We start from the raw sequence: 15,828 nt of genomic DNA on the forward strand, positions 1-15,828 counted from the left end.
TCGAGAGAGGCATTAATATTTGTATTTTTCTAACGAGGAGACTGAGGCACAGAGGTTCAATGGACTTTCCCTGGCGTGTAATCACACGGGTCACAAATGGAGGCCGAGCCCATAGTGAGGGCCTCCAACTCCAGTGTTCTTGACCCCACATCTCACCTGCTCCGTTGCTGTTCCTGCCTTGTGTGTGACCTTCATGGCATGGCTGTGAAGAGTGATGAGCCATGCCGTTTCCCTGTTCCTCTGCTCAGAAGGACACTGCCCCAAAACACACCAGGACAAGAGACTCGAGTCTGTGAGCCGGGAGCCAGGACCTCAGAGTTCAGCGACCATTCTGGCATCAGGTTTCTTAGTTATTTGGGCAGTTTGCTTTCTTGATCTCGCTTTTAAAATTTATTGTATTTTCTTAATTTTTATTTTAGGTTCAGGGGTACATGTGCAGGTTTGTTGTACAGATTATTTCGTCATCCAGGTACTAAGCCTAGTACTCAATAGTTATTTTTTTCCGCTCCTCTCCCTCCTCCCACCCTCCACCCTCAAGGAGGCCCCAGTGTGTGTTGTTACCCTCTTTGTGTCCATGTGTTCTTGTCAGGTAGCTCCCACTTGTAAGTGAGAATATGTGGTAGTTGGTTTTCTGTTCCTGAATTAGTTTGCCGAGGATAATGGCCTGCAGTTCCATCCATGTTCCTGCAAAAGACACGATCTCATTCTTTTTATGACTGTATAGTATTGCATGGTGTATATATATCACATTTTCTTTATTCAATCTGTCATTTATGGGCATTTAGGTCGATTCCATATCTTTGCTATTGTAAATAGTGCTACAGTGAACATTCACGTGTATGTGTCGTTATGGTAGAATGATTTCTATTCCTCTGGATGTATACCCAGTAATGGGATTGCTGGGTCAAATGGTGGTTCTGTTTTTAGATCCTGCTTCTTGCTTTCCTTCTGTCTGTGCCCTTCCTCAGCCTCTGTTGAAATGAGAAAGACCAATTTGCTATGGAAGAAGCTCATATTCCTACTCTCCCTATAAGCCTACATGTTTCCAGTGTTTGGGGCTGGAGAGGCCACAGATGAGCTGGAAGTTTGGAGAAAAGGAATCCATGTCAAGGCCTCTTACCAATTAGTCAACTTTCCTTTGCCCCTGCGAACCTGGCCTTTGAGGACAGCCACCTGGAGAGGGAGGCATAGGGGAGAGCTTAGGACTCCAGGCCAAAGGCTAGAGAAAGAGGCAGTGTTTGTGTCTTTAGCTAAAGGGAATGTCCCCTTCTAACTGATTTTTGTTTCCTGAAGCAGAAGGAGGAGATGAAATTGTTAAAGGGGTGTTAGTGTTAAGTAACAAAGAATGGGCTTTTCCAGATCTCTATTTTCTGATTGGTAGAATAAGTTGAGAACAGCAGGGGAAGATTAGATGAGCTATCGGTCAAACGAATACATTAGAACATTATGGGTTTTTTACTGTGTGGTTTAAAGAATCCCTTGAAATGCCTAAGCAGTACATTAGGAAGGGAATTGCTCCTTTGGGAGTGGCTCATGTGCAATGGGCCCCGTACAGAAGTCAGGGTGTGCAGGGTACAGCAGCTCTCTAAGGCGCCAGGCGGAGAGGCAGAGGCTTGGCTTAACGTGGGACCATGCGTGCTGGCATTTCTCCTAGGACCTGGACTAAGGGAATGCGGGGTGGAGGGTGTGGTGGGGGCTTTGTGCCATCTCCTGTTCCCCCATCAGATGCAGGAGCAAAGGGGAAAAGTCCTCTGGAATTTTTCTTCTCTGATACAAGGGAAGCACACGCAAATGATCTTTTCCTGAGAAAACCCATTGAGAGCAGTTTCTTACACTCCCCGACACTCACGGTCCACCCAGTCCAGGCTGCTGGCTGGAGAACCGACCTTTAAAACTCTTGTTTATGTACAGCCACAAGGTCAGTCCAACTCCAGCCTGGCCTGGCATGGAAAACCAGGAAGTTCCTGTAAGAAATATTTTTAAGGGTCTGTGTACCTCACAGGAAGCCTTCAGATTGCAAACATGTGTCCAAACTGCTGACTTGGAGTAAATGGATCAAATTACTCCCTCTGAATTGGAGAGCCTGATTTCTGCACCAGGGAGGCTTGCTATTTGAATGTGTGCCAGGTTGAATGGAGTCTCTGGCTTCAGATGGCTTCAAGCTGAAAGAGGTTTCTTTTGTAAGTCAGCTTCTTTGGTAATTTCTTTCCTTTCTTCTTCCTGCAAGTGAAATAGTGCACATTTATCTTGACCCCGTTGGGCCTGTTGTCTTTATTCCTCTTTTCCATCTGCAGAGCCTGCTCATGTCTCTAAGTCCGTACCATGCTGCTCTGGGCTGTGCGGCTCCACAGTCTTGTTTACTGTACACTGGTGCTTTTGTTTCAATTAAACTTTTAATTTTGAGGTAATTGTAGATTCATTTGCAGGTGTAAGAAATAACTCAGAGAGATTCCGCTTACCCTTTACTCAGTTTTCCCTCACCTTGCAAGCCTATAGTACCATATTGTAACCAGGATATTGACCTTAATGTAATCAAGATACAGAACATTCCATCAGAAGATCCCTCTGTTGCCCTTCATAGCCACGCCCACTTCCCTCCCACATCCCTAAAAGAGGAGACTCCTTCTTTTATCTTTGGCAACCACTAATTCATTCTCTATTTCTGTAATTTTGTCATTTCAAGATAGCTACATAAATGGAATCATACAGTATGTAACCTTCTGGGATTGACTCTTTTGGTTTCACTCAGCATAATTCTCTGGAGATTCATCCAAGTTTTGCCTGTTATCAATAGCTCCTTTTGTTTAACCATTGAATGGTATTCTGTCTTGCGGGTGTACTATCGTGTGTTTAACCATTCACTCATTGGAGTGCATAAGGGCTGTCTCCAGTTTATGACTTTTAGGAATACAGCTGCTATGAACAGTCTTGTACAGGTATTTGTGTGAACAGCAGTTTTCATTTCTCTGGAATAAATGCCCAGGAGTGTAATTGTGGGGTCGTATGGTAGTTGCATATGCGGTTTTTTTGAGGAACCACCAAACTGTTTTCCAGAGTGGCCGTACCATTTCACATTTTCACCAGCAATTTATGAGAGACCCGGTTTCTCTGCGTCCTCACCTGCATTTGCTGGCCCTACCGTTTGTTTTAGCCATTCTGGTAAGTGTGTAAGATAGCTTAACAGCTTAAATTTGCATTTTCCTAATCGCTAGTGATGTTGAACGTCTTTTCACGTTCTTATTTGCCATTTGTATATCCTCTTTGGTGAAATGTTTGTTCATATCTTTTGCCCATTTTCTAATTTTTTTAATGGTGAGTTTTAAGAGTTCTTACATATTCTAAATACTAGTTCTTCGTCAGGTATGTGGTTTACAAATATTTTCTCCTTGTTTGTGGGTTATTTGTTTCCTCCTCTTAACAGGATTTCTCACAGAACAAAAGTTTTAAATTTTAATGAAGTCCAGTTTATCATTTTTTCCTTTTGTGAATCATGGTTTTGGTGTCAAATCTAAGAACTCTTGGCCTAAGCCTAGATCATGAAGATTTTCTCCTGTGCCTTTTCTGAAAGTGTTATAGTTGTATATAATTCTATGATACATTTTGAGTTAATTTTTGTATACCATGTAGGACTTGGGGGTAGGGAGTTTTTTTTCTCCTGTAGGAATCCAATTGCTCCAGTACCATTTGATGAAAAGGTTCTCATTCTTCCATTGAATTACTTTTGTACCTTTTCCAAAAAATCGCTTATGCGTATTTGTGCAAGTCTATTTCTGGGCTCTCTGTTCTGTTCCAGTGAGCTATGTGTCTATCCTTCCACCAGTACCATCTAGTCTTGGTAAGTGTAGCTGTATATTTTGATATAATAAGCCTTGAAATTGAGTAGACTAATTCCTCCCACTTTATTCTTCTATTTCAAAATTGTTTTAGCTATTCTAGTTCCTTTGCCTTTCCATATACATTTTAAAATAAGCTTGTCTATATCTATAAAAATCTTGCTGGGATTTTGATAGGACTTGTGTTAAATCCATATATACATTTGAGGGATAATTATCATCTTTCCTCTGTTGAGGCTTCTAAACCGTGAACGCAGTGAGTCTCTATTTTATTTAGAGCTTTGATTCTTTCAACAGGATTTTGTAGCTTTCAGCATAAAAGTCTGCTGTGCGCAGAATGTGTCCCCTCAAAATTCACATTGTGAATTTTGTGGTATCCCCAGTGTGGTGGTCTTAAGAGGTGGGGCCTCGGGGAGTTGATTAGGTCATGAGGGCAGAGCCCTCATTGATGAGATTAGTGCCCTTGTGAAAGAAGCCTGAAAGAGTTTGTTTACTTGGACACAGCAAGAAGATGCCATTTATGAAGCACAGAAGGAGTGCTCACCAGACACTGAATCTGCTGATGCCTTGATCTTGAACTTCCCAGACTCCAGAACTATGAGAAATAAACTTCTGTTGTTTTACCCACTCTAGGGCATTTTGTTACAGCAGCCTGAATGGACTAAGACAAAACCCTGCACATGTTTTGTTATATTCATATCCAAATGTTTCCTTTCTTTTTTGAGTGATTGTAAGTGGTATTGTATTTTTAATTTTTGTGTCTGTGTTCATGCTGGTATATGGTGATACACTTGATTTTTGTAGGTTTATTTATTTTGTATCCTGTAACATTGCTGAAGTTACTTCTTAGTTCTAGAAGCTTTTTCTGCATTCTTTGGAATTTTCTATGTAGACAATCTTGTCATATGCAAGTGGGGAGAGTTTTATTCCATTCTTTACAATTCACATACCTTTTATTTCCTATTCTTGTCTTATTGCACTGAATAGAGCTTCCAGGACTACGTTGAATAAGAGTGGTGAGAGAGGATAGTCTTGCCTTGCTTCTGACCTCAAGGAGAAAACAGTCCGTCTTTCACCCTTGAGTGTAATGTTAGCTGTAAATATTTTTGGAGATGTACTTTATCAGACTGAGCAAGTTCCCGTCTATTCCTATTTATATTTTTTTGTGATAGTTCCTTTATAAAAAAAATCATGAATGGGTATTGGATTTGGTCAAATGTTTTTCTGCTTCAATTGCAATGGTCATGTTTTTTTTTTCTTTTCACCTGCTTTAGGCCAAACAATATGCTATTTATACTATTCAGAATACTTTGAACTGCAAATAATAGATTAAACCAGATTAAAATGTGATTAAATTAAAAGAAATGTATTTTTTTTTTTTCCCTGAACAAGACATCTGGAGGCAGATAGTTCCAGGGTTGGCTAATTCAGCATCTCAGTATTGTCAGGGCTCTGGGTGGTCTCTGTGATTCTCTTGGCTTTCCCCCTCGTGGTTGTAAGTCGGCTACAGAGGTCCCAGGTGCCGCTAGTAGAGGATCTTCTCCTTTTTTTTTAATTATAAGGAAAAATTTTCTCAGAATCCTAACAGGCTTTTATGTCTTGTTGGCCAAAGTGAGCCCATGTCCAGACCTAAACCAGTCTGGCAAAAAGAATGGAAACAGGAGTGGAGTGCCATGAATAGTTTAATCCAGTAGTTCTTACCAGGGGCACTCCTGGTGTGTTGGATGACAATTTGTTGTTGTGCAGGATTGTCCTACTCACTGCAGGACATTTAGCATCCCTGGCCCTCACCTATTAAGGCCCTCACCTATTAAGTGACAGTGGAGCCTTCCAGTCATGGTGACAACTTCTTTCAAACTTCCCCTGGGCATGGCGGGCAGGGGGCGGGGGCTGGCAATACCACTTCTCATTGAGAGCCATTGGTTTAAACCAATTATGATTCACTCCAAGGTCAGCCAGTGGAGTGACCAAGCCAGGACTGGTTTAGTTTACTACTATATATTGAATTCCCAATTATCTGCTTTTATTTCTCTTCACTGTGACATCTAATAAGTATTGTGTGTTTATTACGAGACACAATGTGCTAATTGATTTAGATCCTTTATCATTTTACTTTTTATAACAACGTTAGGGGATATGCACTCTTATTGTCCCCATTTTACTGATGAGGAAATTGAGGCCTAGGAAGATTAAGGAAGTTGCCCAAGGTCTGATCCCAGAATCAGCATAAACTGCTACACCATACCGTTTCCCCAGGAAAATAAGTCTTTGTTGTCTTTTGCTGTCATTTATTCTGAGTGATAGCAAGACATTCTTCAAAAGCTGGGTCATTCTTCCCAGACTGTACCCACAATTTCAGTCCTCCAGTTGGAGGAATTATAGAGGGAAGATGAATGCATTTACTCCAGTTATGTATGGCGGAGAAGGGGTAAGAGATGAAAAGCATGATTTAGCCATATTATTTTGCTTTTTCTAAAAAGAAAACTCCTTATTAGATCAACACTTTAACTATTAGGCTGTGTCTTAATTATAACCTAGGCTTTACACTTCTTAAGCAAAGATATGACTAGGGCAAAATTAAAATATGGCAATGAGTATATGTTGTCGCACTCAAGTACTGTTTTCAGTAACTCCTTATCTAAGTCTTGGCTTTCTTTACACTTTTATATATTCTAAGTGATTCCAGGCATTGCAAAGCTCTTTTGCCTGTGCAAGGCTTCCAGGAACCCAGCCACTGGCAGCCTTGGTGTACACACATTCTTAAGAAGGGACATTTCTATTTTGCCTGTATTTGAAGCTATTCATGACTGGCTCTCCATTCTTTTGTCTACTTGTTCATCCATCCATCCATCCATCCATCCATCCATCCATCCATCCATCCATCCACTCAGCCATTCTTTTGTTCAACAGTGATTTACTGAATTCCTACTTACTGTGACTGTTCTATATTTGACATGCCACACAATGTTCAGCAATGACTTCTACTCAAGAGCTAGTTTTTAGTTTCACACTGCTTTTCTCTTGTTCTTTATCTTTTGCTTTTGTATCTCGGAACAGAAAAATCTATAGAAAAAATCTTGCTACCAGGCTGTGGGCCCCTCTGGTCCATGGCGGTATCTTACTGTCTTTGTGTCTTTCAGCTGAACAATGCCTGCAACATGGTGCATGCTCAGTAATGCTCGTGGAACAAAACGGTGTGGTTCCTCTTCCCGGAAATGCTGCCATCTCTCTTTTGATTCAGGATAGGTTTACCTAGGTGATTACATCATTGACATTGTATTTCTCTGGTTTCTTCCTCATGATAGGACAGATTTTACTAAAAAGTAAAAAATTATTTATTACATTTTGCCGTTCCTCTTACTTTTCATCCTAGATTAAATTTTCTTTGTCCTTCAATGCCCACTTCGAATATCAATAAACTAGTAACCTTTCGCCAACCTACTGAAGTCGCCATAAGAAGCTAGTCATTCTCTCTGTCAATTCACATATCCGCTTCATTCTTTTGTCTGCTTGTTTGTCCATCTGTTTATCCATCTGCTTAGCTATTCGTTTGTTCAACAATGATTTAGTGAATACCTACTTACTGTGACCCTATTAAGTTTTACAGGCCACACAGTGTTCAACAAGGTGTTCATATGCCTGTCTACCTTCTTTTTCTTTTTCTTTTTTTGAGATGGAGTCTTGCCTTGTCGCCCAGGCTGGAAGGCAAAGGTGCAATCTTGGCTCACTGCAACTTCTGCCTCCTGGGTTCAAACAATTCTCCTGCCTCAGCCTCCCGAGTAGCTGGTATTACAGGTGCCCACCACCACACCCAGCTAATTTTTGTATTTTTAGTAGAGATGGGGTTTCACCATGTTGGCCAGGCTGGTCTCGAACTCCTGACCTCGTGATCTGCACACCTTGGCCTCCCAAAGTGCTGAGATTACAGGCATGAGCCACCGTGCCTGGCCTACTTTCTTGATTATGTGTTCGTTTCCTCCAATAAGATATGAGTCCCTCAAGCAAAGACAAGAAATAATCTTATTGCTCTTTTTGCATCTTAAGTGCCTGACACAAAGGAAGGTGGAGGAAAGTATGCAGTCAATATCTGTAGAATTGTACTATACATGCAATAGGGCCTGCCTTCTCTTCAACAGGCATTGCTCTTCCTCTTTTAAGCTTCATAGAACATTTAAAAAGCACAAAGCAACAATAATTTCATCAGCAGATGAAAGAGGATGTCAAAAGAGAAAAATAAACCAGGGTAGAGTTGACACAAATAATCAGAGGATGTCCCCATTATAATTACAGCAACATGGATTGAGTTATGCCAGCCCCTGAGAGGAATTTGATTTCCTCATTATGTGTATAATCTTTACCATCCTCTCAGCATCACTTTTCTATTTGGTATTTCACATATGGCTCTGATGTCTCCCTGCTTTGTAGATGGGAAAACTAAACTTCAGAACGGGCTAGTGGCTTAAGCCATCTCGCATAGCAAGGCAGACCATGAGAGGTGGGCATAAAATAAGCATGTTTAGATTTTAATTATTTCAATCAAATCAAGAGATCACCATCACCAGAATATCTTATTAACTATTCATTGAACCCTTATTATGTGCCAAGAACTTTACATGCATTAACCTTTCTCCCCAGTCTTTATTTTGAAAACATTTAAAAGCTGCAAACAGCTGGAAGAATATACAATGAAACATCTAGTTTCACTAATTGATTTATGTCTTACACCTAGTTTCTTACACTTAGTTTCACATTTTTGTTTTATTTCTCTCTAAATATATTTGAATATATTGGATTACATGCAGACATTATGACTTTGCTCCTAAATATTCCAGCATACATCTCTTCTGAAGAAGAGCATTCTCTTACATAACTAAGATACAATAACCACACTCAGGAAAGTTAACATTAAAATAATTTCATTATCTATTACATAATCCTTATTCAAATTTGCCTGTTTTTCTCAATAATTCCTCCCTCCCTCGCTCCCTTCCCTTCTCCTTCCTTCCTTCCTTCTTTCCTTCCTTCCTTCCTTCCCTCCCTCCTCCCTCCCTCCCTCCCTTCCTCCCTCCCTCCCTGTCTGTCTGTCTTTCTCCCCTTTCTCTCAATTCAGGATCTGATCGAGGATCACACATTGCATTGACTTTTCATATTTCTTTGGTCATCTTTAATTATCATCACTTCCCAGCCTTCCCCCTCAACCCCGTTTCATGACATTGACAGTTTTGAAGAGTTCAAGCTACTTGTTTTGCAAAATGCCTTTAGCTTAGATTTGTGTGATGTTTCCTCATGGAAAGATTCAGGTTAAATATTGTTAGCAAGAATATTAAATAAGTGATATTGCATCCTTCTCAATTCATCCCATTGGGGGCATAAAATGTTAATGTGTCCCATCACTCATGATGCTATGACCACTTGGCTAAGGCAGTGTTTGCCAGATTTCTACATTGTGGAAGTATCATGTTCCTATGTAATTAACAAGTGATCTGTGGAGTGATACTTTGAGGTTTTGTGAATACCCCCATCAGGCTTTTGTCTAATGTTTTTAGTATCCACTGATGATACGTGTTTATTATCATTTTAGAGCCTCACCATAACCCTGTGAGGTAGACACTGTTATGACCCATATATTTACAATGAAGATACTGAGTCTTAGAGAGATGAAGAAACACGCTTAAGCTCTCACAGCTAATAAGGGACAGAGCTGAGATTTCAGCCCACATCTGGCTGTCTCTAAAGCCTGTGCTCTAACTGAACACTGCACTAACTGAAAGTAGACTTTCTTATCTCACTTGCTCCAGGCAAGACAAGAAATAAGTGATAGTCGAGATCATATAAGACACAATTTATTTCATCTCTCAACAAGTCTCTTTCCTTTTACTTCCTAAGCACTTTGTTTCCCCACAGCCTGATGCCTGTCACTCTTCCCTGACTGTTAACCTGGAATGTGGTGAATAAATTATGTTTTAGTCCGATGGACCTTAGGCTGTGGAGTTCTGCTTTGATTCCATCCCACAGTGCCCAGGACCACCTGCTTGCCAGCGCCACATTGGGATGTAATTACATTCTGGAATCATCCATTCCAGTTTGAGAAAGACCACTACATACATTCATAGGGAGGATTACAGTGAATCCTTCTGGGTTTGTTTGTTTGTTTGTTTTTGAGATGGAGTCTCGCTCTGTCGCCCAGGCTGGAGTGCAGTGGCGCCGTCTCGGCTCACTGCAAGCTCTGCCTCCCGGGTTCACGCCATTCTTCTGCCTCAGCCTCCAGAGTAGCTGGGACTACAGACGTCCGCCACCACGCTCGGCTAATTTTTTGTGTTTTTAGTAGAGATGGGGTTTCATCGTGTTAGGCAGGCTGGTCTCGATCTCCTGAACTCATGATATGCCCGCCTCAGCCTCCCAAAGTGCTGGGATTACAGGCGTGAGCCACCGCACCCAGCCAAGAGATGGGTTCTTTCATAAAGGGGAACTTGAGGGTACGCAGAGATGGAGGGGGGGAATGTATTTTTCTATTAGTTTCAAAGGAAGACCTCACCTCGCCCAACTCCCTTCCTTTGTAGATGAAGAAACTGAGCCCTAGACTGGTATGTGGACTGTCCGGGGTCAACACTGGTGACAGATCTGGGGCTGGAACTACAGATTCCATGCTTATCATGCTGCAAAATCCCGAAGGTTACGCTCTTGTCTAGCCCTGCTCACCCAGCCCTTGGTCCTCTGCTGCTGCTCCCCACCCTCCCCTTCTCAGACTTGCCCTTTGGAAGGCATTTGCTCATTCTTTCCTTCCTTTCTTCCTTCACTGGGTTGTTCATTCTTAAATAGCATTTATCATCCTCCTACCATATACCAGATCCTGTGCTGGCCATAATGGGTATGAAGCAAAAAGAAACACAGTGTCAGCCTTGAAGGAGACCACTGTTTGGGTGAGGGGAGGGGAAGCACATAATCCCACACCATGATCGAATGTGCTAAGCACTAGAGCAACGCTCATCTACTGCCCTGGGGACGCAGAAAAGGGAAGGATGCTTTGAAATTATGTGGCTGCTTGCAAGTTTGCTGGGAAGCTTCCCAAAGCATAGCTCCATTACTCAGAACACTCTTGGAATTCCCTTTCCTTTTGCTAGTCTTCTCAGATGAAAGGGAGGGCAAGTATGGGAAGCAAAGGAAGGGCAGGACATGGCTGGTTGATGAGTTTTGGGGGGTTTCTAAAGGGACCCAGAAACATACCCGATCACAGACTCAAGACTAATTGGCGCAGCTGGATGGCTGCATCTGCTGCAGGCCCTTAGGAGCCTAAAGCTGGTTATTGGCTCGGCTCAGTTAAGAGAGCTTGAGCCTCCTCCAAGGCTGCCCAGTGTCCAGAGCTGCCTGTGCTTCTGGGCATGGGGGAGAAGGCAGCATGATGGGAGAGAGTAGGGAGAAAAACTGGTGAGGATGCTGAGAAGCTGGGACCCAATTGCCCTAGGGCGCTAATTGCAGCTCCAGCTGCAGAAGGCCCTGTGCTCCTCCCACTTGCTGCTCAGTACACTGCATAATGGGCACTTAGTTATGGGATCTAAACTAAGCCTGAATCTTATTCTGCGCGAGGGAATAATGACATCACAAGCTGGAAGGAAGGAGTATGCTGTACTGATTAGACCAAGGCAGTGAAAAGTTCTGGCTGCTTTTTTTCTGTTCCTGCTGCTGACCCATGGCACAATTCAGGCCAATGAGGACACATCTGCTTACCTATCAGTGAACTGATGTAATGACTTCATACAGCATGGCTTTGGGCTATGCTGGACCTCCCAAGTGAGCCCTCCTTCCCTTAACAACTGTGACAACTGAATGAGGTTTCACTGTACCAGTCTGCTTATGGATCACCTATTTAATCCTCACAGTAACCCTAATAGTAGCTATCATTATGATTCCTGTTTTGCACAGGAAGAAACAGAAGCTCAGAGAAGGTAAGTTACTTACCCAAGGTCACACAGCTAATAAATATGGCACTAATACTGAATCAAGCAGGGTGATTTCTGAGCCCACATTCCTAGCTGCTGAGGAAAATTACCTCTTAGCCCCAGGAGGATGTGACTTGGGCAGGAGTTCTAGCACTTGTTACAATTTATGGTCATGTCCTTCATTTCTTTTGCTGTTTGTTAGATTATAAGCTCCATAAGGTCAGGGAACAGGCAGACTTGTTCATCACTGAGCCTCCGGAGCCTAGCACCTCTTAGCACATAGTAGATGCTTCGTTCATATTTTGGGCTGAGCGAATAGCTCTGGATCAGGCCACATAGCCTATTTAGTATTTTGCCAACTACACTAGCAGGAGAGGCCAATAGTGTAGGCCATTCCCTGGGTCTGAATTGTTCAGTTATGGGAACTATCTGGGCTCTAAGGAATGGGCTCTGGGAGGATTCACCAGAGTTGCTCCTTCTTTTGCCCTTGCCCCCATCTCCTGTAGCATGTACTCATCCCGTGATTCATTTATTCCACGGATCTTTAATGAGCACCTATTATGTGCCAGATGCTGTTCCAGGTAGTTCACTGGGACAAAGCAGATAAAAATGCCTCTCATACAGAGCTTGCAATCCACTGAAGGTGAAAACCATGAGCAATTAATAGGCAAAATGCACAGTGCATACAACAGAAAACATGCTTAGGAAGGTAGATATGAAGGGTCAGGGAGATGGGTGGCCAGTAAAGCCCTCATTAAGAAGGTGACATTTGACAAAAGGCTAGAAGGAAGTCAGGGGGCAACCATACAAATGCCTCAGGGAGAGGGAACAGCCAGCACAAATGCCCCGGGGCAAAATCACACTGTGTGTGGGACGAGCAGTGGGGAGGTCACTGGAGCGAGAAATGGGAGTGATGGGAGAACAGTTCAGAGAAGTGACCAGAGCTAGGCTATGTGAAGTCTTGTAGGTCGTAGTTGTAACCTTGGCTTTAAATCTGAGTGGAATGTGAAGTCACTAGAGGATTCGGGCAGAGGAGGGATGTGATCTGACTTTCCATGTTATTGTGTACCACAGCTATTTGCATATGTGTCTCCCCCTCTAGTCTGTGCGGCTGTCAACACTGGGACCATGTATATATTCCCAGTGCCAAGCAGCGTAATGGTACATGGTAGATGTTTCAATACATGGCTATCAAATGAATGAGCATATGAAAAATGCAGAACCAAGTGCAGAATGAAACCAACTGAACTAGGGTGCAGATGGGGACCCAGAGGGCAGATAAATGCACTCTGAATTGATGAATGAAGGGCATTTAATGGAGCAGGTGTCTTTTAATCTAGGACTAGAAGAAAGGGAAGCCTATCCACAAATAGAGAGAGAGGAAAGATATTGCTCCTGAACAAGGAATGGGAGCAAAGAGTTGGAGACATGAACGTGCAGGGCAAATTAAGAAAATACCAAATAGACAAATGTTTCTGGTATGCAGGATGAGAAGAGGCATGCAGTGGCATCAGACGCCAGAATTGCAGCCTGGGGCCAGATCATAGAATGACTTACATGTCAAGCTAAGAAATTTGGATTTTATACTGTAGGCAATGGGGAGCCTTTGCAGGATTTTACAGGTGTGGGGCCATTTTCCAGGAGGGAATTCAGCCCATTAGGTTTTGGCTTGCAACAGGTGAGGACCGTGGAGAAAACCAAGAGTGGTTCTGTGTATGGGAGGCAGTGCCTCACAGTGTGGCTACAACACAGCATTGTTTATTGTGTCAATTATGTGTGTAGAAATACTGTCACGTTCAGAAGGAGAGCTGATCTCATACTTCATGGCAGCCTTTGGGGATTCCCCTTTATGGAACCCTCAGACACTGCACAGTAAAAGATTTAGCGGTTTACTCCGGTGCATTCCAGTAGGAGCCTGTGTCCAACTCAGGAGTGGTAATGACTTCATTACGCTGCTCATCCATCCATCCAGCCCTTATGTAAAATCAATCAGCCATAAGCTTCCCGGGTTCATTTCATTTCTTCTCCTGTGCTGGAGGAGATTGGTAGAGTCAAGACATGACCTGTTGTGCCCCTGGGTGGCGTGTAGCTCCATTACTATTTAGCCTGGAAGCCCGGGGTCAGTCATGATGATGTTAGGAGGCTCACCAGGCAGGGGGAATGCAAAGGCGGTCATCTGAGGTCATCCGATAGATTTGGTAATGAACCATGCTGGGTTCTAAGTATGCGATGGGGCTGCTCATGGTGGGGGGAAATGGCCCTGGGAGGATGGAGATGAAAGTCCATGTCAAAGTGAAAGCTGTCAGCCATTGCTTTGAGGGAATGAGCTTGTTCCCAGGTTGGAGGTTAAGGTGTCCCCTTTCCTGCCTTGACTCTGCACGGCTAAGACTGGCACACCCTCTCACTTTTTCACTCTGACTTAGTCTAAGTTAACTGAAAGGGCTCATTGACTCTCCCCACCACAGTTCTGTTGCTTCATTGTGGAGCAGGCCTGGGCACCACTCACTAGTGTGTTTTCAGCCTAGGGTTATGGTCACTGTAACTCACTCTAGATGGAACACTTAGGTGTCATGAACCCACAGGACACAGACGCAGAAGAGCAACCTTTTTACCAGCACATAGCTTTCAAAGTTGGGGATTAGAGGAGCTGGAGAGGGTCAAAAATAGAGTGGCTCAGAGAACCCCTAGTCTCAAGCTTTCAGGGGGCTTAAATAAGAAGTCAACAATTTGGGGAGAGAGGGAGAAGCTTCTACCAGTATCCCCAGTTTTCTTTCAACTGCATGCAGGGAAGAAAAACTAGTATTCCTCTGCTGAGATGCAGCAGGTTCATCTATAATTTACTAAAATGATGTGCTGGAAGGTAGCTGGGCCCCAGAGACATCATGAGCCTCTTGTGTACAGAAAACCACATCAGGAATAGAACTCTACCTGAAATGATGTCCTTGGAGGAGTCAATGTTGTGAATTGTGCTCTCCCTCACAGTGAAGTTAGGAACAACCATTACAGCCTCTCCTCCCTCACTCCCTTGGGAGGGCCATCAGTGATGTAGGCTCATTACCTACATGCAATTTATATGCTTTGGAGATTAGTTTAAGTTGGACAACCAGTAGAGCTTTCATCATGGATGCAGATTATAAAGATTGTCTTCATCATAATACAAGGATTTGGAGAAGGGCATAGGCTAGAGTGGGCATGTGAGTCTGATTCATAGTGGATCTATGACTATACCCCAAGGCCAGATAGAAGAGACTTTTTTTTGGCTTGGTTAATGAGTAACAGTGTTATGACAACTGTCAAAATCTATTGAAGGCTTTAAAAATGCTCATAGCTTTTGACCTAAGAATCCAACATCTAGGAGAAAATTTATAGCACTAAATACCCACATCAAAAACTAGAAAGACCTCATTAACAACCTAACATCTCACTTAAAAGAACTAGAGAACCAAGAGCAAACAAATCCCAAAGCTAGCAAAAGACAAAAAATAACCAAGATCAGAGCTGAACTGAAGGAGAAAAAGAGACGAAAAACCCTTCAAAAAATCAACAAATCCAAGAGCTGTTGTTTTGAAAAAAATTACTGAAATACATAGACCACTAGCTAGACAAATAAAGAAGAAAAGAGAGAAGAATCAAACAAACAGAATCAGAAATGATAAGGAGGATATCACCACTGATCCCACAGAAATACAACCATCAGAAAATATTATAAATACCTCTATGCACATAAATTAGAAAACCTAGAAGAAATGGATTAATTCCTGGACACATACACCCTCCCAAGACAGAACCACGAAGAAACTGAATCCCTAAAAAGACCAATCATGAGTTCTGAAATTGAGGCAGTAATAAATAGCCTACAAACCAGAAAAAGCCCAGGGCCAGAGGGATTCACAGCTGAATTCTACCAGATGTACAAAGAAGAGCTGGTACCATTTCTACTGAAACTATTCCAAAATATGAAAAGGAGGGACTCCTCCCTAACTCACTCTAGGAGGCCAACATTATCCTGATACCAAAACCTGGAAGAGATACAATAAAAAAGAAAACTTCAGGCCAAT

General features: G+C 42.7%; 1 protein-coding gene across 1 annotated transcript in view; it reads left to right on the forward strand.

The window, feature by feature from the left end:
• Window positions 1-2,086: 2,086 nt before the first annotated feature.
• The window catches only part of PRMT8 (protein arginine methyltransferase 8), a 203,501-nt gene continuing 189,759 nt past the window's right edge, over window positions 2,087-15,828 (forward strand). The window contains exon 1 of the mRNA XM_011931063.1: window positions 2,087-2,180. Coding sequence (XP_011786453.1) covers window positions 2,133-2,180 — 48 coding nt within the window. The 5' untranslated portion in view covers window positions 2,087-2,132. The remainder of the gene's footprint in view (window positions 2,181-15,828) is intronic.

This window comes from Colobus angolensis, unplaced genomic scaffold (genome assembly GCF_000951035.1).
Source record: "Colobus angolensis palliatus isolate OR3802 unplaced genomic scaffold, Cang.pa_1.0 Scaffold89, whole genome shotgun sequence".
In the NCBI taxonomy this organism is placed as follows: domain Eukaryota; kingdom Metazoa; phylum Chordata; class Mammalia; order Primates; family Cercopithecidae; genus Colobus; species Colobus angolensis.